Source organism: Chiroxiphia lanceolata, chromosome 3 (genome assembly GCF_009829145.1).
Source record: "Chiroxiphia lanceolata isolate bChiLan1 chromosome 3, bChiLan1.pri, whole genome shotgun sequence".
Lineage (NCBI taxonomy): Eukaryota > Metazoa > Chordata > Aves > Passeriformes > Pipridae > Chiroxiphia > Chiroxiphia lanceolata.
In genome coordinates, this window is record NC_045639.1 from 72,600,954 (window position 1) to 72,628,015 (window position 27,062).

At 36.7% G+C, this 27,062-nt stretch overlaps 1 protein-coding gene across 5 annotated transcripts in view; it reads left to right on the top strand.

Annotated features, from left to right (window-relative positions):
- Positions 1-18,496, top strand: part of HACE1 (HECT domain and ankyrin repeat containing E3 ubiquitin protein ligase 1) — a 48,747-nt gene extending 30,251 nt beyond the window's left edge. For 4 of the 5 annotated variants that reach the window (XM_032682834.1, XM_032682835.1, XM_032682836.1 and 1 more), the window contains 9 exons: positions 25-122; positions 308-395; positions 1,439-1,588; positions 5,345-5,541; positions 10,230-10,361; positions 11,080-11,178; positions 11,494-11,564; positions 17,021-17,134; positions 17,575-18,496. In XM_032682834.1, coding sequence (XP_032538725.1) covers positions 25-122; positions 308-395; positions 1,439-1,588; positions 5,345-5,541; positions 10,230-10,361; positions 11,080-11,178; positions 11,494-11,564; positions 17,021-17,134; positions 17,575-17,677 — 1,052 coding nt within the window. In that variant the 3' untranslated portion in view covers positions 17,678-18,496. Of the gene's footprint in view, positions 1-24; positions 123-307; positions 396-1,438; positions 1,589-5,344; positions 5,542-10,229; positions 10,362-11,079; positions 11,179-11,493; positions 11,565-17,020; positions 17,139-17,574 lie in introns of those variants that run through there. The other variant, XM_032682837.1, reaches the window with a different exon arrangement.
- The last annotated feature ends 8,566 nt before the right edge of the window (positions 18,497-27,062 follow it).

Below are 27,062 nucleotides of genomic sequence, written 5' to 3' on the forward strand. Positions count from 1 at the left end.
AATTAATTGATGCTTTGTATTTAGATTCTATTTTTAGGAGTAGCTGTGAAGTTGTATCTAAAGCAAATAGTGCGAAACTAAAGCAGGGGATTGCTGTGAGATTTCATGGAGAAGAAGGCATGGTGGGTAAAACTACATTGCTTTTTATGGTACTTTCATATGGAAACATTAATTCTCTTTCACGAGTATGGTTTTGAACTAAACCCTATTTTAAAATTACTTTAAAAGAAACATGTAGTTACTCAGTATAACCGTTGGAGCAGTGAAAGTTCTTTGTACTAATACGTTTTATTGTTTTGACATGCAGGGACAGGGTGTGGTGCGTGAATGGTTTGATATCTTGTCCAGTGAAATAGTTAACCCGGATTATGCCTTATTTACCCAGTCAGCTGATGGTATGTTTCTGTCTTTTTTTCCCCTCTAATTTTAGAGTATTGTCTTTTATAAAAGCATCGTTTCAGAATATAAGATTACTACTTTGTAAAAGCAACACTGACAGAGTTGATCTTGTATATAGAGAAATTAGCTATTCATTGTTTGTTTTTACAAGAACGTATGAAATATTTTCCTTCATTTGAAGTTTTGTTCTCTTCTGTAAGAGGAGAGTGAGTTGTTGGTTTTAATGGTGGGTCCATGCTATCTCTGCCTGGTTGTAGAAGGACATAGCATTTTGAGAGTTTTCCTTTCTTCTGCATCTGCAGGAGAACTGTGGAGGTATTCCTCTATTTCCTTTTAGAAATCAATAAATTCAATAAGCTAATTTTTGTTATAAAACCAGTCGTTGATCTCCACAGGTCTCCCTTGCATTTGACTTTCTGTCTTTTGAGTTTTTCATATAAAGCAAGTCTTTATCAATAAAAGATTTCACATCATCATCAGTGCTAAGTGTTTTGTTTTCTACCTTACTATGTCTTGGAAAGTGGCAAGGGATTCAGTCAACAGTATATTATTTCATGAAAGCTAAAAGGAAAATTTCAGAATGTCTGTTTGAGGTAGTCTTTTCCAACGAGACCAGAACTGGACTGTGTCCTGCCTGCCTGCATCTGGCTGGAAACAGGTGAAGTAGTTACATGCTGATCCTTCCTTTGAGCATGTTCACAAGTTGATAGAAGCAAAGCCCATTAGAGTGAGCAAAAAATGCTCATAGCAATATACTAAGATGGAGGGTGAAATTTACAAGTTTATAATTCCCTTTTTGTTGATGATTATTATTTCAGAGTGTTGCCTTGGAAAGTGACTAAGCAGTATCATTGTAGTAGTAGGATGTCACTACGTTCTAATACATTTCTATCTGAAGTCTTTTTTGTGTAAGCAAAAAGCCCCAAACTTCCAGAACCCCAAAATAAAACTCTTGCAGTGTTTTCAGATGTTTAGTGTATTTGACAAATAAACACTTGAAAAAAGTGTACCGAAATATGATAATATTTTTATTTTGTAGGAACAACTTTCCAGCCCAACAGTAACTCTTCTGTAAATCCAGATCATTTGAACTACTTCCGTTTCGCGGGCCAGATCCTGGGGCTGGCTCTGAATCACAGGCAGTTGGTGAATATCTACTTCACGAGGTCATTCTACAAGCATATTCTTGGTATGTTTTGTTAAAATCCTGTTTATTAATTGTAATAATTGTCTGAGCACTAAACCTTTTCCTTTTTTACTTTTGTGTGTGTGTTAAAAGTGGAAAAAGTCTTGGAAATTATTGCCTTGCAAGTCTTTTATGTACATCAGAGTCACAACATAATATGGCAGTAATTGCTATTCCAGTCTGTGCTTCACTTAGGAGCTGTTGTAATTGCAAAATATAGAAATACATGAGCAAAACCATGTGGGAATTTTATACAGTTGGTAACTTTCTAAAAAATAGCTAATCTTTATATTTGAATATGAATCTTAAATTAAAAGCAAGGAAGGCATCATTACTCTGTCTAAAGCCTTATCATGTAATTTGGCTGTCTTTACTATTGCTGGCTAGGAATGCCTGAAAGGCAGATTAGTGCAACCAATTGCTTTTGTGGTATATGCAATTCTTTGCATCACAGTTGTGAAATTCATCTGTCCTGCTGTGTAGTGTCATTCTTGAGAAATGAAAATAATTGTTCTCTAGTTAACTTGTGACAGACTTACAAAGTTGAGAATGTTTGTGAACTCTGGCAAAAGTCTATCAGGCATATAAAAGATTTCACTGACACCTTGAGAACAGTGAAGTGTTGCTCGTCAGCTCTTTTGGAATTGAGTACTAAGGAATTTGGATCCCTTGCTAGTTTGATTTGTGATGATATACCTGATTTTTTGGTTTCTAAGTTGACAAGATGACCTTACTTTTTTCTTTTTTCATTGTGCTAGAGTAACTGTTGCAAACCAAGAAGCAGCAGTCAGTAGTCTCTGTTAATAAGATCTCACCAGTCTTAGTAAGATCTTGTCATTCTGTTGAACAGGCATTCTGGAAATTTCTAGATGTTTAGACACATTCAACTTGTTTAAATTTTCACAATTGTTTATTGCTTCTTACTTATCAGACACAGAGAACTGGAAAAACTACACCTCCACTTCTCGAAGTAGTTGTTTTTTCTGCCTCACCTTTCCAAGGCCTTTACCGTCAGCTTTGTTCATCTCCTGTTTTCTTGCTTAAGGAATCGGAGTTGTGCAGCAGCAGATGCTCCTGAGGGGTTTTCGTTTAATTTTTGTTTCAGGTTCAGCTATGGGTTATACTGACTGTTATTCATGCCAAATACAAGTTATCAGGTTACAGAAATATGAATTTCCTTCAACTACTTGTCAGGCCTTAAGTGAAGGAGTGTGAAATCTTTTGCAGTCTGAGACCGTTTCCATTCCTTTGGTTTTTCACCTTGCACTGAGATCCTTGTTTTCCCTTAGTTAAAGTATATCCATCTGTTGATGGCACTAAAACCACCGGTTGTGAGGTAAGACCTTCTGTCTCTGAGGAACAGTGTGAACCTTTTTCAAAGGAACTCCTCTTTTTTAGTCAACACACGTGATGTGGAAATGCCTTAATTAGAAGATGAAACCTGTATGAACAAATGTGGCTGCTTTTTTGAGACTCGGGTGGGCGCATCACCTTTTTCCACTGTGGTGAATTGAGATCTTTCTGCAACAATATCTGGTAGGCAAGGAAAGATCACCAGCTTAGGTGATGACCTAGCTAACACACAACTAATGTGCTTTATAAGGTGTTAGATATGTAGCATGCATAATTTTTTGTGTGTGGGTGCTGTGAAATCAAACATTATTCCATAGGTCTGCCTGTTTATTAAGGCTGCACTCTATTACAGATGTAGCATGGGCAAAAATACAGTCAGAAATTAATAAGGCCTCTTAGGTTTGTTTTTCTCACACTTTGTCTGCCTTCTGCTTAAGCAGGGGAGGAGAAGAGATAGTTTCTCTAGTGCTCTTTTCCACTTACTTTGTGTTTTTTTAAGAAACCAATTACTTTTCTGTTTATAAAAGAAAACTTCCACGTCCAGCCCACAAAGACAGATAGCAGATAAATTCTTTACTATGCTGTTTGCTGTTAGACTTCAGTCTGTTGTTTAACAGTATAGTAGAAAGTAGTCCTTGAAATGGCATAAACAAAAGTGAAAATTAATTTCTAGGTCAGTCTGTTTTGAACTGGAGGCCTTAAATTCTTGAATATTAAATGAAGTTGTCCCAGAGCTTACCTGTAGTATCTTTTTGAAGTTCTATGTTGCATGGAAATACCTGCTAATCACAGTTATGCTAAGATAGATTTCTCTTCCTTTTTAAATTATAGGTGCCTTGAGGGTATACAAGAGAAAGATACATAATATTTCATGGGATTCAAGTTTTGTCCTGATAAATCTGATGGAGTTTCTTTATAACTGCCCACTTGAGTCTGTTGATTGGTAAAATATCTGTCAAGCAAATGAGTGAGCTTAGTGCTTTGGTCTCACAATGTGCTGACTATGACTGTTACTCTCATCATAATGCTCCAGTTAAATTTTTTCTCTGAAGTTGGAGTCTCTGATTCCTACTTTTCAGTCTTTGTTTCCCACATTTTGCTTATATCCCTCAGAGACATTATTATTTCTACATTTCATGTGTGAAATGCACATATGCTTGCTAGTTGGCAAAAATAAATGTCCTCTAGTAAGTACTAGACAGCTGTTAGATTTTTTTCTTTTTTTTTTCAGAGAGAGATGACGGTGATATTTAATTAGTAAGTTACCTATCCCTATCTTGAACTCCAGTGTTGCTTGATTTTATTAGAAAAACAATGCCTTACAGCTTCTGTACACATTTCAGCACTAGTCAGCTCTTCCATGGAAATGCTGTAACAGTTTTTGCACTTAGATGTCTGAGTGGCTGCTAACCCTTGAATTTTGTGTTAGTCTGGGGTACTGCGTCCGCAGTCCGTGTTGCCAAGGCTCGTAGTAATGGGCACCCTTATGACACTGCACAGTGCACAGAAGATGGTGAAGCAAAGACAGTACTTCCCAATAACTTGCTTTTCTCTAAACTTACTGCCACCCTCATCCCCTGCCCCTTTTTTACCAGAAATGTATTTGTCTTGGTAGAGTTAGAGTATCTGTCATAGCAGAGTTAAAGTCGTTGGGGGTTTACTCTCTTGTGTAGTGAAGAGGGTGGTTCTCTTGCATAAACTCAGGGTCACCTTGTTTTGGGCACATTTGCTTAAATCTGTTTGAGTGCCACATCTGTGAAGGGGCTGTAAACAGCAGTTCCTGTACTTGGATAAAAGTCAAACTTCTAGCAACTCTCCTTTTAATGCTTCTAAATGACTTGCAAATTCAGGTTGAAAATGTAAAATTCCTATAAATAATTTTTTTCAACTGTATAGTAGATCCCATTTCAACCATGGTTAATAAGAAGAAAGAGTCTTCTGACTACAGGAAGGTTCTTTCCAAGTAATGTTCTGGGGGCAAAGATATTATTGTAGAAAAATATGGTATTTGGGTTTCTAAAAGTTGTGTAGAAAACTTAAAGACTTTGTAGGAAACATTTAACATTGTGTGTTCAGGATGGTTACATGCTTTTACTTAAATCTGTTAGCGAGTTAAAATTCTGCAAATTGTTTTTACCCAAGTGGTATGTCATTTGCCTCACTGGGGGGGAAAACACACAGAGGAAACTTGATTCTGTAATATTTTAAAAATGTAGCAAGTACGGTTCTGATGTAGTTTTTAACTGTGGATTCTTTATTCTGTTTTTCTGTTACTGCGTTATTCTGGTTTCTCTCTAGAGGGCAATCTTCTGCCATATATTGTTAGAAATCTTTTAGCTTTATCCTACTTAATTGAGTAGTTTTGTCTCTTTGTTTTTTGTTTTTGGTTTTTTTTTTTTCCCCCAGGTATACCTGTAAATTATCAGGATGTAGCATCTATTGATCCAGAGTATGCAAAGAACTTGCAGTGGATTTTAGATAATGATATCAGTGATCTGGGTTTAGAGCTGACCTTCTCTGTTGAGACTGATGTGTTTGGAGCAATGGAAGAAGTGCCATTGAAGCCCGGGGGTGCAAGTATACTTGTTACACAGGAAAACAAGGTGAGTATACCACCGGTTTATTCAGAAGTTGATAGTATAAGAAAAGTGACTGGACCGACTTTCTGAATACCTGGGAGGATAAATGGTATACCCATTTTGAAGGAAATACAAAAAAGTTAAAAAATTATCAACACTCTTGCCCCTTTTTCTAGCTTAGCGTGTTATATGGAAATAGTGCTTTTTGAAATTTTTAAAAGAGTTCAGGCTTGAGGTTCTTCTTTCTGAGAGAACTGTGGGAGGGAAACTTCAAATGAAGGGTTTATTTTAAAGGTTGCAAATATTCCTAAAGTTAAGTCATGGGTATGTATACCGGAGAAGTAGAACAGTAGCAATTGATAAAATTAAAATTGTAGTTAACGTTGCGAAGTGTGCTGCCTTCTGGGGCAGTGTGTGGCACTGGATTGCTCTACATTAACATGCAATAATGGATGGAGTAAAAGGCTACAGGAAGCTTTTTCAGCTATTTGGAAGTCACTTCATGTGTATGGAAATAATGTACCTTTATAATTTACTGTAATAGTAACGGGTAAGAAAGCCCCTAGTTCTCTGCAGCATTAGTTCAAAAAAAGAAATATTGAAAAACACAGCTGGATTTTGAAAATAATCTAGAAATTAAAATCAACATCAGTCTGATTGAATTCTGCAGTTACCAACTGAACAGCTTCGAGTAACTGCAGGAGTGTCATGGGTAGACCTGCATTTTTTTGTAACATTGACTCTTGATACTGATGTCTGCTTTCTGTTTTGAATTTCATTTGTGTTGGGCTGGCCTGGCCCGTTCTGTGTTCAAAGTGAGCGTTCGGCTGCACCAGCGGTGTCAGCAGCTGCTGCGCTGGGAAACGGCCGCTTGGTGTCAGTGTTTGTTGCGAGGACGTTTCGGTTTGTGTTGGAGCAACTGGCACTGGATTCTTGTATGCTTAATCCTCATTTTCATTAAAGCAGTGTCATTCCAATAACAGGAATACATATTATTAGCCTGATTCTGTAAGGTTTCCTGTAATACAGTCATTCATGAAAGAAAACAGATGGTAAAATAAGTCTAATTGTGAAGGCAGGAGGTGTTTAATTTCTTTATTATCTGTTGGAGAAAGCAAGGATATTGATTCTTGTTTCTGGTCAGTCTTAGCTTCTCAGTATATAAAAATGATGTATTTGACATAAATATTAGCTTCATAACAACTATTTAAAACCTGTTCTCAATTAGCATGAAATTAGAAGTTTGCCCACATGAGGGTACTACCCACCAGTAGCTTAAATTGCTCTGTTAACTTTGGAGTTGGGGCACAGACTACAAAGGGTGGTTGAAAATGTGTAGAGCAGATACCTCCATATTCAGCGGAGCCATATACCCCAGCTGTGGCAGGAGTTTGTGTAGCATTTATTTTAAAGTTGGTAAGAAACAGATGACTCTGGTGGTAGGTTTGAAACTATTAATATTAATTGATTTTTTTTGAATTTGCAGCTGCAAAATGTGAAGTCAAAAACCATCTGTAAATGGCACTGTCTTTTGTTCAGTGGCAAAGTTGTTGATAGTGGCCAACCGATTGAAAATTGTAGATCTGTGTTTTAATGGTGTTGGGGATTTTTTTCCAGTTTCTTTCATGTGACGTAGTTTTGCAGTATGTTTTAGCTTAGCTGTTCTATCCTATTAAATAAAAATGCGTCTACTTTCCTTTATAAAAAACCCCAGTCTTTTTCCTGCAAGACATATCCTTTTTTTTTTCTGCCTTTACCCAAGGAATAAAAGATCACTGTTTAAAACTCATTGTATTTGCTATGCCTCTGGGAAAAGAAAATTCAGCTTCTAGAAGAATGTGCTATGTATGCACACTAGCAGATTACTTGTTTGAAGGAGAGCTTTTCTTTTTTTAAATGAAATTGACTGAATCTTTATTCCTTAAAAAAACCCCAAACAATAAACCCACAAAAAACCCCCAGTCCGAAGCCAAAACACACCTTGCCCCCCACCCCTGCAGAAATCACCCAAACAGTCCATTTCCTACATTGAAAACTGAAACAGAGTAAATGCACCAGTATTAGGAGCTATTTGTAAAAAGGTATTTTCTTTGAACAAAGGAATTTTTTAAATATCAACTGTGTAATAGGTGAATGGTTGTGGGACGATTTGATTCAGATATTCATGTCTTACAATGTCCATGTAGCAGGCAGCTGAATATCAGTTATAGCTGTGGTTCAACTGCCTTTTGTCATGGTAAAGGAGAGACTTCAGAGGGAAAATTCAGGCTGTGTCCAGTGTCGTAATGTGCATTTATCTTTGTTCTTTGCTGTGTGTTTTTCAGCTTTCTACTTTCTAGAAAAAAATAAAATTAAAGCTAGTCAAAGTACAACTATGTTTTATTAAAGAATGGTGCAAATCTCCACAATCATATGGCTTTCTCTGTCCTTCCAGGACTTGTCTGTTTGAGCTGGCTGTGCTGTTTGGCAGTAAAAAATTGTGGGGTTTTTTTCCAGGCAGCTTTGGAATGGAGCTGCTTTCTGAATCTGAACATCATAAACATTGATCCGTGTTTCACAGTATATGCGATTGTGAAATCGAGGAAGCATGATCTCTGCTTTATTTACCTCAAAGGAAAATACAGAACAACCCTCACCCAAACTAGACTTTATCATCATATTTATGATACCCATCTAATGTGTGTTCAATCAAATCTCCCTTCTTAAAAGAAGTCTGGATTGTACCTTTTGTGCACTATGTGGGGATGCATATGTAAATCTGAAATTATATGGGTACTTCTGTTTTCTAATGTGCTCCTAAGGCTTCTGAGAGAGAATAAAATATAAATGAAGTGAACAGAGAGAAAAACAAATTGACCAGTTTTTACTGACATATACTGTGTAAATTCTGTGCTGCAGGTCTTTCATCATGTGCCAGTGCTGATAGTCTGGATGCTCAGCTGTTCAAGGCTATTTAAAACATTTGTTGTTACACCTAAAGCACAGCAACTGCTTTCTCTCATAATTAAAGTGTTCAATGTAGTATTTTTGTAATACAGAGAATAAGTCATATTCTTTTTCTTAAATGGATTTTTTAAAACTAAGGTTGTGAATTTTACTTTCTACTCTGTTTTCTGAATAGCCTAGTATATGTAACAGTAGTTTAAGAGATGTAAAACAAGCATTTCTGATCTTTGAAGAAGACCAATGTTAACATTATTTCAAATCCTGGTAATGCGAAAGCTTCTGATTTCTTCTGTGTCCGCAGAGGCTGACTTTTGTCTAATGCAGTTAATCTGCTTTGGCTACTCCTCAGTCCTTAGAGAAGAGAGGTGTCTTCATCTCCACTGATAGTAGAAGCCACCTGAGGAGATTTCTAGATTGAAACTAGATTTTTTGGAACAGTTCTGCAGTTAAAAATATGATTAGGTCATGTTTTTCAGAGCACTTCACAAATTAATTGTCTTTTCACTCCAGTAAAATGGTGCTAATGTATGTAAAAATACCTTCCAATTGCAAAGCAAGTGACAATCCCTTTGTACCTCTGTGAATGTAAGGAGCTGCCTTTGAAAAATATTCTTCTGTTTTGAAATATTTCATACTTCATTTTGTTTTACTGAAAGGGAGGAAAGAAGAAATGCTTGGTTACTTTTGTGCAGGTTCAGAACCTAAAAGTTTAGGTTGAAGTTTTTTAAAATTAAAAATCAAAGAATTTTTGTAAGATTTTTGTCTTGAAGGAAGCTGATAGTTTAATTGGGAGATACATTTCATGATTTTTTTTATTAAAAGTCATTATTAGGAAGTCAAAGCATTTCTTTGAAACTGAGTACCATAAATAATGTAGGAAGAAATTTTGTTTTCAGGTAGGAAACTTTTTTCTTAAGTAGAGAAACTTTATTAGATTTGTGTACATTTGTCAGAGTAAATGAGACACGTTCATAGAGCTTTACTTTTGCCTATCTCCTAGAAACCTTCCTCCATTAAGGCCTCCTAGGCTTTTGTGTTCTCAACAAAAGGGAAGTTCTGGTGGATTCCTTTTCTAGCTGGCATCTTTTAAAGGGAACAGAGCCCTCAAATCCCTAAAGCATGATATAGTCTATTCCCATGACCATGGTAGAAATTATTTTCTGGTTTTGTTTTTTTTTTTTAATAAACTAAGGAGATTTTCAAGGCTTGCTTTAAAAAATTGAAATTCTTATTAAGATAACAAAGCTTGCAGAGGTAAGTAGTATATTCTGTTAGACTTCTAGAGGTAGGGGGAAATCTAGGAAGCTTTTTGGCTCACAAATATTCCTTCAGAAGTTTACCCTTTTTCCTGAGTTATGTCAGTTTTCTTAATAGAATATTTTTGTTTACAAACCTTGACGTGTTTATGTCCTTAGTTGAGTGCAATGGTGGTTGTATTAGATGGCAGGCGTGACAAATTAAGTTTTATTCACTTCCTTTATCTTGTTTGAAGTCCCTGTTTTTTGACTGGGTTATGTAACAATTTAAACTGTTCTGTTTTGGAATTGTCTTTGGAAGGAAGGAAGAGGGAACACCAGAAGGGGCTCGGAACTTGGAGGAATCTTCTTAATTGTTTTGGGTTTCTTCAATATGGAAAGTGCATAGGGATTCTTACCTTGCCGTGGAGGAGATCTGTAATAAATGAAGGACAGCATTTGTGTGTATGCGTTTATACAAGCTCTGTGGTTTTGCTGTGGTATATCTTAATGTCATTTTCTACATTGCAGGCTGAGTATGTCCAGCTTGTGACAGAGCTCAGAATGACAAGAGCCATTCAGCCTCAGATAAATGCCTTTTTACAAGGCTTCCATATGTTCATTCCACCATCTTTGATCCAGCTTTTTGATGAATATGAACTGGTAAGCAGAAATACCTATATATTTTTAAATACTTTGTTCAGCATACTTCATCAGCAGTGTAATGATGTAGAAGTAAAGCTCAGTAATCACAAAATAAACATTTTATAGCTTTCGCTTTGGTTTTGCTTCCCAGCCATCTATCAGTTAGGATCTCATTATGCGTATTCCTACTTTTTCTAATTACTCAGAATTACCAACTTTCTGAAATGTGATAGCTTCATATGGCCATGATAAATGCCTTGAATTGTAATTTCAATATGAATCAGGATGTTGTGGCCTTTAAGTCTTTTTAGATTTTCCTTGAAGAGGACAGAAGTCCTCTAAAAGGAAGGAGATGCTGTCAATTGTCTTTAATTTTTCTGAGTCACAGTATCAAATTTCACTAAGTTTTTGTTGGTGGTTTGATCTTCTGTAACCAACACATATCAAGTTTTGTCCCAAGTCATGCCAAAACTCAGAGCTTTCTTCTTTCAGGTTCTTTGGCAATAATTTTTCTCTCCTGATACTGCATACTAAAATTAAATAGATTGTGTGAAGTTACCTGAATTCAAAAATCTTGAATTAAAATTTAATGGTAAGTTCCATAAGGTTGCAACTAAACAGAAAAAGCACTATAATTTTTCTACTTCTTAAAGCAATGCTTTTTAAGATAGCATAAACTCTTGAAATTAATGGTTAATCAGGAGGAGTAATCACAACCTGTGTGCTTCTTCTGAAGGAGCTCTTGTTGTCTGGTATGCCAGAAATTGATGTGAATGACTGGTTAAAAAATACAGAATACACGAGTGGCTATGAGAGAGGAGACCAAGTTATTCAGGTAAATTTGGTTTGGCTTTTTTTTTTTTTTTTTTTGAATAATGTAGACTATTTCATTTTAATCCAAGAAAGGTGATTTTGTTGTTGTTCTCATTATCTGTGTGTGTTTATGGAAGCTTATTTTGGCTGAAATTTGTGGATTTTTTTTAATATTGTATTCCTACATTAAGTTACTTAATGATGTATGAATTTCATATGCAAATTTCCATAATTTAAGTAGCAGACTGGCAAATATTCCACTTATTGTGTTACCATTATATTTTCAGGTATTACAAGTATTTAATGGAAAATACAAACTAACTTATTTTTCATCTAGTGGTTCTGGGATGTGGTGGAGGAACTAACTCAGGAAGAGAGAGTATTACTATTACAGTTTGTTACTGGCAGGTGAGAGACTCTTCTGTAAGAACAAATATATTGTCTAGATACTCTGAAATAAGTCAAGAGACTTGAGATTGCTATGAAAGATCATCTAGCTAGAAACTGTTTTGCAGACTTGGGCGTTCTATATGTTTATCAAAGTAGACAAAGTGTGTGTTAATACCTTTGCTGCCTGTGTTGCCAGCAAAATGATTGATTATGTATTTATTATACTTGACTACTTTGCAAGAGGCCTTTGTTGCTGTCCAGGCAATTTTTAACAAGGCTGTAGCGAATTTAACTGCGCTTTATATTCTTCCTGTTGCATATTTATGTGACTGTTGGTTTCTCCAGTAATCAATAGAGGCTGTAATATATGAGATAAGTAGGTATCACTTCAGTTAGCGTAAACAGAACATCCTTCTCCTAAAGCTGAGTTGAATGTAACATTAGTGCAGTATGTCAAGGTAAGTGAAGATGTAACCTTATGCAGGACTGTTTGCTTTATATAGGTTTTCTGTCCTAAATTCTATTTGTTCTCTAGGGAAAGCCACTTTTATTTCCCTTATGGTTTGGGGGCAGTGAGGGAAGGTTTTGAGCAATAAATGCCCCTTGAGTTGCTGAGCTTGTGTGTACAGACATCTCACAAAATGGATCTGTAGACATATATGTGGCACCTGAGCTGTTCAATCCAGTCTTTTTCTGATAGCAGGCAGATATCCCACTGTCTTTTTACTTTGATGTTCCCTTCATATTCTAGAATTAGTAGAGTAGCTGACCTTTTGGGTATAAGTTTTGTGGTTAAGCAATGATAAAATACAAATTAAGATCTTCAAAACTTGCCTTTTGGACATGGACATCATGGACAATTTAAGAAGCTAGCTCTGTGCACACTGATCCTTTTGTCCTCTGAAGAAATGATTTCTGCAGTTCTAACTGCATATGTGTTGCATGCCAACTGCTGGTCTTTCATTTTTAGTGGGCTAGTCCATTTCTAAATCTAGAGAGCAAATAACGATCTTTAAGATGTAAGGTCATGTTTCAAATGCTTCTTAAAACATTCCAAATGGTACTGAAGTGGCATTCACTGTTTTCATGGCATTTGCAATAATCTACTGGATTCTAAGGGACACTTCTATCAAGTAAACAATTACACTGTCTGATTAATACCTGCTTCAGTACCATTTGTTTTGGTCACAAATCACTTACTGTTTTGTTCTTACCCATTTTGTTAGTAGGAAAGAAATTTTTGCTGTGGCTTTTAGGAACTCTGGGCTGGAATTGAAAAACAATTTGCCTTTTTTTCTTTTTTTTTTCTGTATTGGCTAGAAGGAACCATTTATGTTTTTTCTTCAGTGATTGAAATGCAGTAGGTACATTTTTCCATAAAAATTTAACTTTTTAAAGTTACCTCTAACACAGCTCGCGTTTTTGCACATAAATCCCCAGACAGTCCTGGTTTCTGGGCAGGGAAGATTTAGATGCTGACTTATCTGTGAGCTAAAACACAAGTTAGTCTAGTACAGGCTGGTATCATAAGTAAAATTATCCACTAAAAGTATACCTGATTTCCAACTATGAACATCTTCTGGCTTGGCATTTCCTTAGTGAAGAATTTGTTTCTGTGTAGTGGTTGGCAGGCTATATTCAAAATTTTCATTGTTTGTTTCCATTTCCCTTTAATCTCTTCTGCACATTCACTTACTTGATTTTCTCTGTGTGTGTGAAGTGCAACTGTTCTTTATTTCCAAAGACTATGAAATTAGTCTAGTGAATTAAATAAAAAAAGATATATTTATGATTGTGTCTTCAGTGTTTCTCTGGCATCTCTAAATATTTCTTAAACTTTTTCTTATGTCTTCTTTCCCCATTCTTACATCTTGTTCTCTTCAATATAGTGAAGTCTTGCCTTGGGGGTTTCAGTGGAGATGCCACTGCATTTGTCATGAATACCAATTTTAAGACATCTTTTAACAGTAAAGTAATTGTCGTGAGCAAAGTTTGAATGTGCTTGGTGGTCTTAGCACACTCAAGAAAAAACCTAAATATTTTTGTGCCTCATGGGGGGGGATCTGAAAGTTTACTTATGCACTGCTTACTCTTTCTCAGCTGACAGCTGCTTGAGATGGTATTGCCAATTCTACATGCTTTTACTTATTTTTTTCCCCTTCTTGATCTGTTTAGTATTTATAATAGTATTGGGGTAAATTATTGGTAATTATCTATTAGCAGCTTCTGATTAGGTTTTTAGTAAGCAGTTGGAGGGAAGTGTTGTCAGCTTGATAAATTCTGTATGATAAATTCTACTTTATTGGTATTTTACAAGTATAAAGATTGCTGTTTAATTTCTTTGGGGACTGTAGTTTTCGTTGAGCAATAAGCAATACACTTCTGCTATTTTAAGGGAAATTCAGCATAGTCGTTAAATGTGAAATATGTATTTGCCTGCTGTTATAGAAGTAAAGCAAAACATTAGGAAACCAGCTTAAATTATCTCTTCTACAGTGTTTTCATTTCAAGTAAATTTATGCAAAACCTGTCAGTAGAAAAATAGGTAGAAATGTTAGGATGCGGATATAAACTTAAAAATTTTAAATGTTGAAATTTCCAAAGCTATGAAATTGCATTGTTACTCTTGCTCAAAGCTATTTGCTCATGCAGTAGAAGAGGTAAGATATTGTGATATTTTTTTGCATATATTTGGAAGGTTTTCTTTACTATATTGGCAGTGTGTTCCTTGGAGAGAAAACTCATTTCTTGAAAGCATACGTTGGCAGCAATCTGTTTCTTTAAAATGTTCAAAGCTGTTATCATACTATACAATTTTGACCTGTTGTATGGAAAAAATTATAATAAGTTACATCGCAAAAACTTTTAGCTAATAGTGGATTGAATGAAAAATTTTCAGCAGTTAGATCTGTGTTTTATCACTGATTTGAATGTGGAATGCTAGAGAGGAGAAAAAAATCACTGCAGGGGAGGCAGAACTGTAGAGGAATATGAGCCAAAACTACAGTATAACAGTATGGCTGTAAAATCTTTACAGCTCTTCTGAACTATTGCTGTGAGCACAATTCCATTTGTGTCAGAAATAATATGCTGCCAATAATCAGCACTTCCCTCCATAGTGGTTGCCTTGTATACCAGTGTTAGAACCATATGCCCAGCATTGCTGTTATTGAGCGAAGTGATACAGATTTATATATTAGATACTATAGGTAGTTCTTAAAGGTACGTTTAGAAAGTATTACAGTGAGTTGTGTCCTAGGTCCTTCACATTTAGCAGTAGCAACCTTTACTCTTTTGCATTTTTGCCGAGTAGTTTTACCGTGAGTGAAAACATTACTTCTTTTCTTGCTCCTGTTTTTGTAGTCACTTGACTTGGTGAATATGGGAGCATTGTTTTTAATATAGATACCTGTAATCCAGAATTGTAACAGCTGATATATATTTTATGGAAAGGTTATTTTGTTTCTTTCTTTGCTAGCAACAAAATCACAGATGAGCTGAGATTGGCAGGGACCTCTGGAGATTAAGATTTTCACAGAATATTCTGAGGTGGGAGGGACTCACAAGGATCACCAAGTCCAGCTCTTAAGTGAATGGCCCATATGAGGACCAAACCCATGACCTTGGTGTTACTAGCACCATTCTTTCACCAACTGAGCTAATCTCAGATTGTCTAGTCCAGCACCCTATTCAGAGCAGAGTGAGATGAGCTGGATACTCAAGATCTTGTCCAGACAGGTTTTGACTGTCTCCAGGAGTGCTGACCTCCCAATTCTCTGGGCAACTTGTACCAGTGTTTGACCACCTCACAGTAAAAAAGTTTTTCTTGTGTTTAAATGGAAATTTCCAGGACTTCAATTTGTGCCCATTTCCTCTTGTCCTGTAACTGGGGACCGCTGAGTGCTTCATCTTGTTTATTCCTTCCTTCAGGTATTTATACATATTGATCAGATTCCTCTGAGCCTTCTCCAGGGCTGAAAAGCCCCAGCTCGCTCTCCTCCTGTGTGGGGTACTCCAATCCTTTACAATCTTCATGGTCCTTTGCTCCGCTTCCTGCATTATGTCCCTGTCTCTACTGTAGTGGAGAGCTTGGATCTGGACTCCAAATATTTTTCCCCGAGTACAGGGAAAGGATCACCACCCCTTGCCCTGCTGGTGACATTGTTCCTAATGCATTCAACTTCTGTAGTCCTTATCCTTTCATTATAGTGGGTTTTTGGGGGGATTGAGGGTTTTTTTGGTTTGTTTTTTTTTTTTTTCTGATTGTATGGGCTATACTAACAACATGTTATCTTATAGTGCATTCCAGCTTAAATTGATGTTATGAATAAATATGAATATCTGAATTATGTTCTGTTTGTTAGTTTAAAATTATAGGGAGGGACTTCGAATACTCCAGGCTACTGCCCATTTACACCTTGAGTAATCTTTAAATAATACATTGGTAAATGGAAAAGAATTTAGTAATATGATTAAGTGAGAATGCATTCCTGAAGATGCTAGTGATTTTTTTTTTTTAGTGTGTTCTGGTTTTGCCATAGTTTGTCACTGGGTGATAGTGTGACTGATGTAATGGTTTTATTAGTTACTTGTAATATTTGACCTGAAGTAGTAAATGAATAGATATGTCAAGGACACTTTGGTCATTTGTTCCATAGATAGTAATCAGAGAATAAACTCTTTTATGATGTAGTATTTCTTAAACTGTAAACATAAATAACCATGTTTATCTTAACTGAGATAATGCCACAATATAAGGAAGATATAAAGCTATTAGAAACTACCCAAAGGAGGGCTACAAAGATGGTGAAGGGCCTTGAGGGGAAGCAGTATGAGATCACTTGATTAGTTCAGTTTGGAGAAGAGGAGACTGAGGGGAGACCTCATTGCAGTCTACAGGTTCCTTATAAGCAGAAGGGGGGGGGATTCTTCTCTCTGGTGACCAGCGACGGGACCCAAGGGAATGACATGAAGCTGTGTCAGGGAGGGTCAGGTTGCATATTATGGACAGGTTCTTCACCTGGAGGGTGGTTGGGCACTGGAACAGGTTCCCCAGGGATGTGGGGAAGCTCACCAAGCCTGACAGAGTTCAAGAAGTGTTTGGATAATGCTCTGAGGAACATGATGTGATCCCTGCAGGGCCAGGAGTTGGACTTCAATGATCCTTGTGGGTCCCCTCCAACTCAGGATATTCTATGATTCTGTGAACATTTTGTTACAAAAACTGGTTGTAGAAATGAGTCCTCCTTGCAAGCAGAATTATCTTAAATAACATTCAAACAATTTGGTGCCTAATGTAAGTGGACTAATATATTATTCAATCTTGTAATTAAAAGCATTTAGACGAAGAGAACCTTGGTAAAAGTATTAGTAACTGTCAAATTGCTCTAAATAAGAGATATTTTCAGTGTAAAGATTATATTTTTTGCTTTATAGCATTATTGCAATGGTCTAATCTCTGTGAATTTTCTCAGTTCTAGGGTGCCTCATGGTGGCTTTGCCCATATAATGGGTGGCAGCGGATTGCAAAATTTTACAATTGCTGCTGTACCATATACTGAAAATCTTTTACCAACATCAAGCACATGGTATGTTAACTAGGCTTATTGAAATATCTTAAAACAGAGCTTTTTCATGGCAGTCACAGTCAAAAGTACAGTTCTTTTCAATATTAAGAGGTCCCAAAGAAACTTAGGCAGTTTTTGGAGTATTCACTATCCAACAAGAAAGCTGTAGGTTTTAATCCAGATGATATTACATTATGTTTGCTCATTGTTTATTACTTGATTTTGCCTAATTGAAAGCAGTAAAATTAATAAAGGAATATTAAATTATTCTTTTACAACTTACTGAAGTGAAAAAACACTTAATTTCCTGCAATATATTCGAATGCTCAGTGGTACTATAAGGCAGCACAGGTTTGTTTTCTACCATAAATGTGGTCTCTTCAGGGGTTTCGATCAGAAATCTTTACTGTTGAGTTTCTTGCTGAACTGTGATATGGCTTTTTTTCTTTCTTTCTTTTCAGTATCAACATGCTCAAGTTACCTGAATACCCAAGTAAAGAAATCCTGAAAGACAGGCTTCTTGTGGCATTGCACTGTGGAAGCTATGGTTACACAATGGCATAATGAAGTCTAGGAAGCTTATCTGACTGCTAATGTGCAATTTTGAGTGGCAGAAGTAATTTTGGAAACTGTCAATAGAGAGGCAGCTTAGATGCAGCCCATTGACAGGGCTGGGCTTCAGAATTCACACAGGATCATCAGCTTTCTTTCCATTATTGTATTGTCAAGGTAGCTTTGATACCATCACAACAAACTTCTCAGTATGCTGTATTTTCATTTTTTAAAATTACAGACCTGTATGGAAATCACTTTACATGCTTTTCATTATTACTTCAGTATGAGAAAGTTTGTCAGAATCTTTTTCCCCAGTTTACTTTTGATTTCTGACTATGTGGTTGAATGACATTTGCATTGTAGTTTACTTTGCACTCAGATGGAATACTGCTAATGGAGAGAATTGTACTTTATGCCTTGTTGCATGTGAAAGTGCCATTTATTTTTGCAGAGACCACTACAGAAATTCAGTTGGGATATTGTACAGTAAGACAGAGCTGATGTATTTTCCATTTCTTTGCATAGTAACAGAGAGAAAATTTTATAACTTTTTGGTATTTTAATGTATATAGTATGTAAAGATTAGGTTGTTATGACTGTAAAAAATAATAGATTGAGTTTATCTAATTTATATTAGAATTTACACTATATTCTAGTAAATATTTAAAGTATTTGTGACTTTATAGTCAACTTGCAGTTTAGAATTTGTAAACATCATTTAAGATCTATATCCATTGTTTGAATGCCTTTACTCTTTCCTTGACATAACTGTATCTTCAAAAGGTATTATTAAATTTTAGTATTTTAACCAGAATCTGAATGTGACAAGTCTGTGTGTCTCTGGGTGGATTATTCTTTTTTTACCTCTGGATGTTATTAATCTTTATATAATTTAAATTGTCGTGGAAGCAGCATTTGAGAAGTCATTGTCAAAGTGTATGGATGGGCATAAAGAGATGAACAAGGAAGAAAATTGAGCTTATGAGGTTAACTGACAAGAATATAATTATTAGAATCTCATGTCAAAATTTGTGTAGAATTAAAATATATTACTCAAATAATATACAAAAATATACAGCAAGGGCTTATCACCATGTGTTTTCGATAAGTAGCTGCACACGTTTGGGTTGATGATGCTATTGCATAATTGCTTTTCCAGGGACCCTGGGATAGGTCTACATTATTGTTTTGATTCAGGCTAGGAGTGGTTTTTTTAGTTGTCGGTGTGTTTTTTCGGTTGGGGGTGTATTTTTTCTTTGTAAATTAATCTTGTCATCCCTACTTGTCATGGTTTTGCTTCAGAGAATACAAACTGAAATCTGTTTAGATAAAACTAAACAGGAAAACATGATCCAAAAATGTACTAAATGCTAATGGATGAATATCAAATTTGTATCTGCAAGACTTAAATAATCTGAGGAGGTGATCTGAAGAGTTCATAAATTAATTCAGACATAGCAACCCCCCTAAACGCATATATTTTAAGTTTCAGCTCCACAGCAGAAACTGTCTCCTACTGATCCATTCATGTTTTCCTACACTAAGTGCTAATACGTGTGTAGCCTGAGTTCACCAGCTGATCTGTCTAGGCTGCTTACTTAGTGCTGGGTTTTTTTCAGATTTTATTTATTTTAATCTAAAGCATGCATAATCTCTCCAGAAGTGTGAGAGAGAAATCCATGGACCATCTGACTCAGTCTTGCCACAGTAATATTCCTTTGGGCTAAGCCTTTCTGATTCTGTTTGTGCACATGTTTTATAAATGTTGGTTTAAATTCTTAGGTGGAGTCTGTGACTGCAACTTTAGTGGAAAGAGCAGACTCTTCCAGCGGGGCAGTCCAGTGAAAGCTGGTTAACTGCTCAGACAGTGGAGAAATGCTGGTCCTCTGGCATGCTCCAGGAAGCTTTGTCTATTTAGATAGGTTAGATGTTTGGGGCTGCGTGGGGTTTTAGTGTTAAATACCAGTTGTCTTGGATCCCTCAGTTAGCAAAAGTACTTTGCTTTTCTGCACAGCTGGGCCATGCTTGGTTCCCTGGTTCTATTGCTTATTTTATTATGTGCCTCTGCAAGGTAGATTGATAGCAGGACAGTGTTTTGAGCAGTACAAGGTATTTGTTTTCTCTATGTAAAACTGGGATTTTTGTCTTTGTCTTAGGGTTTTACTGTAAACACTTGTTTATTAACTGCTATGCAATCTCTGATTTTTAATTTTTTTTTTTCCATTTCACATGTTCTATTTACAGTAATATACAGCAGTTTGCGGGAAGCCAAAACCTTGCATACTCCTGCATAGTGTTCAAAACATGTCATACTGTAAGGCTGAGTGAAGGGAAAAAAGAATCATTTGAGGGTTTTTTTCTCTTCTTTATTATGCTGTAGGTGACATAAATATTAACAGGCTGAATTTGGTCTCAAACAGTACATTTAAATGCTCGGAAGCTGGTTTTGAAATGTCATGGAGCATACAGTTTCATTGTTCTCAAGTTTCCTGTGACAGATCTCCCTCTTACAGCCTCACAAATGGTGACACAGATTAGTCCTCCCTCCTCCATGCAAATGTTAGTCATGTCCTCTATGCAGTATTTCTTGTAATGTTTGTACTACTTACCCCCATATTGGGTCAGAATGAAATAATTTTAAAATTCTTCTGTAATGAGAAAGCGTGATGAAATTATGTAGAAAGTGGGAACAGAGATCTTGATACTGGACTCTTGGTATAACATCAGCCTTGTTATTACTTGTTTGAATAGGTTTTTTTTTCTGCTGAAGCTCTGAACAGTGCTGGTGGCTGCAGCTGACCATATGAAATTGGCAGGATTTAATTACTGCATTGAAAGACTGTTTTTAGGACACCTGTGCCATATTAGCAACAGGGTGTGAAAAGCCTGTTGAGAAACTATAACTTAATATAGCTTATAGTTTAGAATGATTAATTAGTTTATATTTGTTCTCTCCCACTGTGCCAGAACCAGTCAGGGTGAATGTTTTATCTCGGAAAGAACAGAACAGATGTCTTGTCAGATCATAGATCATCAGTGCTCATTAACTTTTATTATCTTTATGAAATGTTAGATAGCAAAGCCTAGTTTTTGATGCTTGAAAATGTGTTGTGCATCTAATGTTGCAAAACCATTAAAACCATAAACTGTAAAATGTAGCTTAATGACTTTTACTGTATGTTCCATAGTCACATAAAATTGAAAATGGAATGAGGGAGAAGGTGGTTGGCTTGGAGACTTCCACATGTATAGTAGAGAAAAATACTAGGATCGTCTCTGCTTTGGAAACATATTAACTCTTTATTTAGGAATATAAACTCAAATTTCTAATTTTAGTTTATTTGGACTAAAGAAACCAATTTAGTTTATTCAGTTCCAATGAACTGATTCCCCTCTGCAAGTACAGCTCAAGTAGTGTCTCAAAAGCCTTCCTCTTCCAGACCTGAGCAGGAGCAGAAGCTCTCTTCATGATGTTCAACCTGGATGTATGGGGCGTAGACCAAGGAAGGGGGAGAATATTGCTCAGAGTGCTTTTCTAAACCTTTTGAAAAATAAATAAAACCCCCTTATTTGTCCCTCACAAAATGCAGACATGCAACACTCTGTAAGTGTTCTTCCAAGTCTTAATGTGTAGGTGGTTTCCAGTAACACCTCTGTGGTGCTGCACAGGAACCAGGCATAGAAATTGAACCAAGTGACTTGTTATTCTTTCTGTAATTGTGGGTTGACCTTTGGCTCTGAAAGTAAGTAGTCTTTGCAGTTCTGCTCCCTGGACACAAGAGCATCCAGTAACCATTCCAAAGAGCTAGTAAATAACTTTATTATAAAGCATTCTATTAAATACACATTTTAAGCAGTTATTAAAATACTAAAAGATACTGAAAAAATATTCTAGCATATCTCACTTTTTAATACAACTTTTGTCTTGATAATTTCAAAAAATCCAGTGAATTTACACTGGAAATTTTTTGGTTTTAGGCACCTTTATGAAGAAGGAAGACAACTGTGAGAGTGAATCAAGGAATGCCTTGTCTTAATAGCTTGTTCCTGTTGTAACATCACCGCAGTCTCTAGAGTGGAGACAATATTTAAATAGTTTATAGTCTGTAAAAAATAAGGGTGTTGTCTGAAGTTGCTATTTTGCTTTTATGTCTTACCTTCTGGGGGGTGGTTTTCATCTGGGGGAAGGAAAGACAAAAGAGGAGGAGTGCTTCCTGGCCTGGTGATGAGGGAAGCAGAGGAGGAAGGTTAGATCAAATATGGTACTGCTGGTAGTTTAAGAAAGCAGTCTTCTGTGAGGGTAATTCTTCCCCACCCCGGGATCAGGTTTCTCGCTCTTCATTTGAGTAAGTGAGCAGCATGCGCAGTCCTTTCTTCTGGACCTTTCTGGAAGTGGATTGGGGGGCTTTGAGGGTCTTTTGGTGATATTGATCCTTCTCTACTGGTCTTGCCCACTCCATGACCCCTTGTGCTCCTCTCTGTTGTACAGTCTCCATGGACCAGAACAGGGAGGTTGGCCCACATCCTGTTCTAACTTGCCCGCTTGAATGGGCATTGGTGTTTGAGGCATAGCAATGCATTAACTCCTTACTGCCCAGGCTTCTACACTCAGCACCATGAGCTTTTGGAATGTGACGCAGCTGTTGAAGAGGAAAGAACAAGAAGGCATTTTCAGTTTTTCGGATTTTGAAGGGTAGTTTCTTTTTCTCTATTGCTTCCATGCTGTATTTTATAAAATATATAACAATATTTAAATAAATACAGAACAACAATATTTATTAAATACATACGTTACATAAATCCAAAACACTTTACTTATATATATTTATATAGATATATGATTTTTATCAGTACTACTACAGTAAAGTGCTACATACTAGAGTGTTTTAGGCTGTGGAGATTTTGTTTCCCTTTATTAATGCTACTAACTGGATGATTGGGTTTTTTATACATTAAATAAAAGACTTTCAATTTTAGCCCTGTAGTTGGGGAATTTGCAGTAGGTAGGGTGGGTAGGTTTTCACTTACGCTGTTGAAATTATGGACAAATCAGTAGTTTGTATATGCAGCTGTTGTTACTGAGAATTTTTAGCATGTCCATAGAAGAGCATTTGTCCAGTTAAGAAGTAAAATCAGTCAACTACTGAACTGATGCTAAGGACCAAAGCTTTAAATCAACTAGATTAAACCTCCTTGGGGATTCTTGAGTTGTAAAGATAAGTGCTTTCCAAGTCAGAACATCTGTTTTTATCCAGACTTACTATAGATAATCGTACAACCAATAGACCAGAGACTGTGATATATGTTTTATAGACACACTTGTCAATTCAGCAACTTTTTTACACTCTAAGGACAATAACCAAATTAATGTACTTCTGTGGGACTAGATGTTGTTTAGAGGCAGCAGGAATCAAACTGCATAAGGAAACCTAGTGTAAGTTTACTGGATTACTCTTAGGTTAGCTCTAAAGTTAACCTAAGGTTACTGTCTCTATACAGTTAGGTAGATTGAAACATTTCTAGTTGTGCGTATTAAGCAGTATTTCTAGTTTCAGTTTTAAAAATCTGCATGTAATTTGAACTAAAATATTAATAAGAACTGAATTAAGATAGAACACACCTTTAGTTTTGTTTTAAATGTGGCATTATTGTATGTCTTTACATACATGGCATATAATTTAGTCGGAGCATATTATTTTTAAAATGCTCACTTAATATGTTTGACATGCTACAGATGGGCTCAAAACACCAATGAGAAGGGCTGCAGTGGTCTACTGAAATATTTCTTTAGTGTCATTTGTATGTCAATCAGTGTTAAAAAGTGATCAGAAACATTTTCACTACTGTATTGACTACAGTATATTGATAAATTTTCTCTTAAAACAGAACTCTCCCAGTTTCTAACCCAGATTTTTCCTGATCTTTTTCTCTGAATGTGATGTATAACCATTGGGAGGAACAGCAAATAATATCCCTAAATATGGGTCAGGTTTTTTCCATGGGAAATTGTTTAAAAAAAGAAAAGCTAATATGATTAGAAACTGCTTAATGCTGAAAGCTGTAGAAATTGAGCAGAAGTGCAAACACTATGAAGGCACATGTCCCTGAGCTCACTGTTTGCAGCTGTATATACTTGGTGCATTAAGTGCTTGTGACATTCTGTGCCAAGAGTTCAACTATTCAGTTTCATACAGCGCCAAGTGATTCATCGGGATTATTAGGATTCTCATGGGATAGGTTCACTGTACTGATTGCCTCTGACAGATCGGTTTGCTTAGATTAAAAAGCAATTGTTGCTGTCTAGTCAAATTTATAACCTCTGGTAAAAGGAAACTGAACTCTAGTGCTGTCCAGTATATAAAAACACCTTGGTCTACAAATTACATGGATTGGAAAGAAAGCTGAATACTTGAGGAGTGATACTAGTTTACATGCACAGAGGCAAAGATTTTACAGGTATCTAATACACAGCTTGTCTGTGCTAGTAAGTTTATTCTGATGTATTTAGGTGAATCTATAAGCACTATTTTAAATTAATTCTTCTAACTGTTGTCTTTGTGGAAATAAAGTAATGCAGCTATTGATTGGTGTTTGGATGCCTGTGGATGTTAACGGCAGTGTGGCTTTTAGGTGTATGTCAGCTAAAGGATGGGATTGTACTGTAGGGAATCTAAATTCCTTAATAGATTAGATGTGGTGAGGTGGTCTGGAGACAACTACTGTGCTTTAGCCTTGATTTGTGGCACATATTAGTGATGCTCTTAGGTGTAAGACCATAAGCGAGAGAAAAGAGAAAATAAATGGGAGATACACACCTCTGAAAGTGAAGAGTATCTTCAGGGAAGAGCTGAGTCGTGTCCCGGGTATAAATGTGAAATAAGAGGGATGTTTTAACAACAGATATGTCATTCAGCTGGAGAGTGGGAGAAGTGCCTGGGCCTCCTAGAGATGTGATCCTTTTTGCTTCCTCACCTGGTCTGGAGGCTGCAGTTTGCTGCCACTGAGACTGGGAAGACTGGTTGCACTCAGCCAGGCGGGTTACTGGAAGATGGTGAATTTTGTTTTTCATGTTTAACGCTAGCTCAGAATGAGCCTTCTGGTGACTTGTCATTTTGATATATCTCTGCTCCTCCCGACCCCCCCATACCTTAAGGTAGATTTTCTTGGCATGCTAAAGGAAGTTAAGCTTCTGCTGAAAGGCCACCACTTCAGATTTTATGTGAGAAGGGGCTCCCTTCTGTGCAGGAAAGATTCTTCCCATTAAGCACAGTGACATACATTAGTGCTGAAACGTGTCTGTAATTTAGGAAAACTCCATGAATATGAACTCCATGGTCAGGACACGTGGAGGCTAAATAGCCATATCAGTGCTGTTGGTCCTTAGCTCCTTGACATCATTTTGAAATGCAACTTATTTATGTTTTGAAAATAGTCTATGTGTGTCTCTGTGTGCATTTAAAAAAAAAAAAAAAGATTCAGTGTTAGTATTGCTTTCCTTGCTATAATCATTCTCCTGACTTGGAAGTACTTCATACACAAAACTGAAAATCCAGTTGGGTGAAACTTAGGTAGATGTTCCTTTGTTTAGGTTGGGGGTTGTTGTGGAAGTGTTTTTATTTTAGCGTATTTAGAATCTTCACCTCCAGTCTTGACTGGATTGTGGCAGTTTGAGAACTGTGTTAGAAAGACCAGGCAAACATACTTACAGTCTTTGCTATTCATTACAGTTTCTTTCTGTGTATTTGGTGACAATTTCCTGTGTCTTCACTGGTAATGTTACCAGAGAAATGGACTGAAATAATGGAAATGTGTGAGTGAATAACTGTGATAAACTTCAATGTAAAGCTATGCTTTCTATAAGATGCAATAATACTTTCATTAAAGCTGTCCAAGAGTCTAGCTGTGTGTAAGTAAGAGCTCATAGCTATGTGCACTTTGTATGTGTGTGTGTGTATGTGTGTAAACGCCTGAAGGAATGCTTTTCCTTACTGTCTTCTAGAGAAAAAACACCCTCACCTTTGTCCATGTCTTGCACTGTTGGACTGTATGTTTTGTTTCCACTTCTGCATCTGCCTTATCTCCAGTACCAAGGTTCTCTGTTACTCAGTCTTGACTGGTTGATGTGAGTTCACCAGGGGCTTTTGCTCTGTCATGTATCTTTGTGCTTAACAGACAGCAAAGTTCAGTGGACAGGCAGATGACACAGAGACTGCCGAGGCTCACGTTTGATGTTTGTCTGCCACTGACCCCCTTTGTAACCTTAGTAAATCTCTTCATGTGTCTGTACATAGGCTCATGCTATTATAGTTACACTGTAAACTTCTGAAGGAGGGAGACAGCCTTTGTGTATCTCTGTAATGCCTCACAGAGCAGATGAGTTTGGTAGGGATATGTCGAAGTGGTCAGATGCAGTGTCTGTGTTTTTACTCAGGATTTAATTCCGATCCTTGGAGACAGTCCTGGAGTAGGGCATCAGGGATCTACTTGCTCTTCTGTCTTGCCCATCCTGTTGAGCCCTTCTGGCAGCTGGAGCAAACTGCAGCAGGTGGCTGTCATAAACATGTGGTTATGGAATCTCTGTATCTTGGAAATGCTGTTGAGTGCTCACTTGTCGCAAATTTTGAAAATGGTAACAGAAAGGCTTGGCATCAACCAAACGCTCTACAAGGCTTGTTCCTGCTTCAGTGTCTTGTCCTACCCTGTCACCTTGACTATATACTTGGTAAAGTGTGGGCTAATAGATTCATTCCTGTCGTCTGTCTGGAAAGCAGTCGTGATCTGTGGGGATGCTCTGTACGAGTGTGATTTTACTTGCTTTAACTTGCACTAGGATCATCATCTTCTCAAGAGCCTTTGATGCCCTGTTGCTGGAGGCTTTTACATCTGGAAATTGATGGTTTGAATGGAGAGGTGCTTTTGATAAAGTTTAAAGCTGATTCTTTAACTATCAGATAAATAAGGAAGTAGTTGTTGCTTTCAAACTTTGGACAAAGTTGGAAAGTTGCTTTTAAGCAGTAGGGTTATCCTACGGCAAATTGTACTTTCTTCTTGAAGCTGAAGTGAATTTCATTTTCAGAAACCTTGATGGTGAGTGTCATGCTCCTCTTGCTTGAGGGTCTTTTTGTGTATCAATTCAACGTCACCTGGCTACTTCTGTACCAAGACTAACCACCTGAAGTTCAACACATCCCAAGTCCATCTTGTCTTGATTCTGCCTCTTTTGTACAAGCTCTCACTAGTACAATTTATACTTAAAGCCTGCATTTTTTTTCTGTTATGTAGACTCTGACTCTAAATCTAATGTGTTCCTTCAATATATATTTGCTATGAATATGATTTTTTGTTTAATAAAGTAAAGCCCAATACCTGTATTTTAGCAGGTTTTGTCAAACTC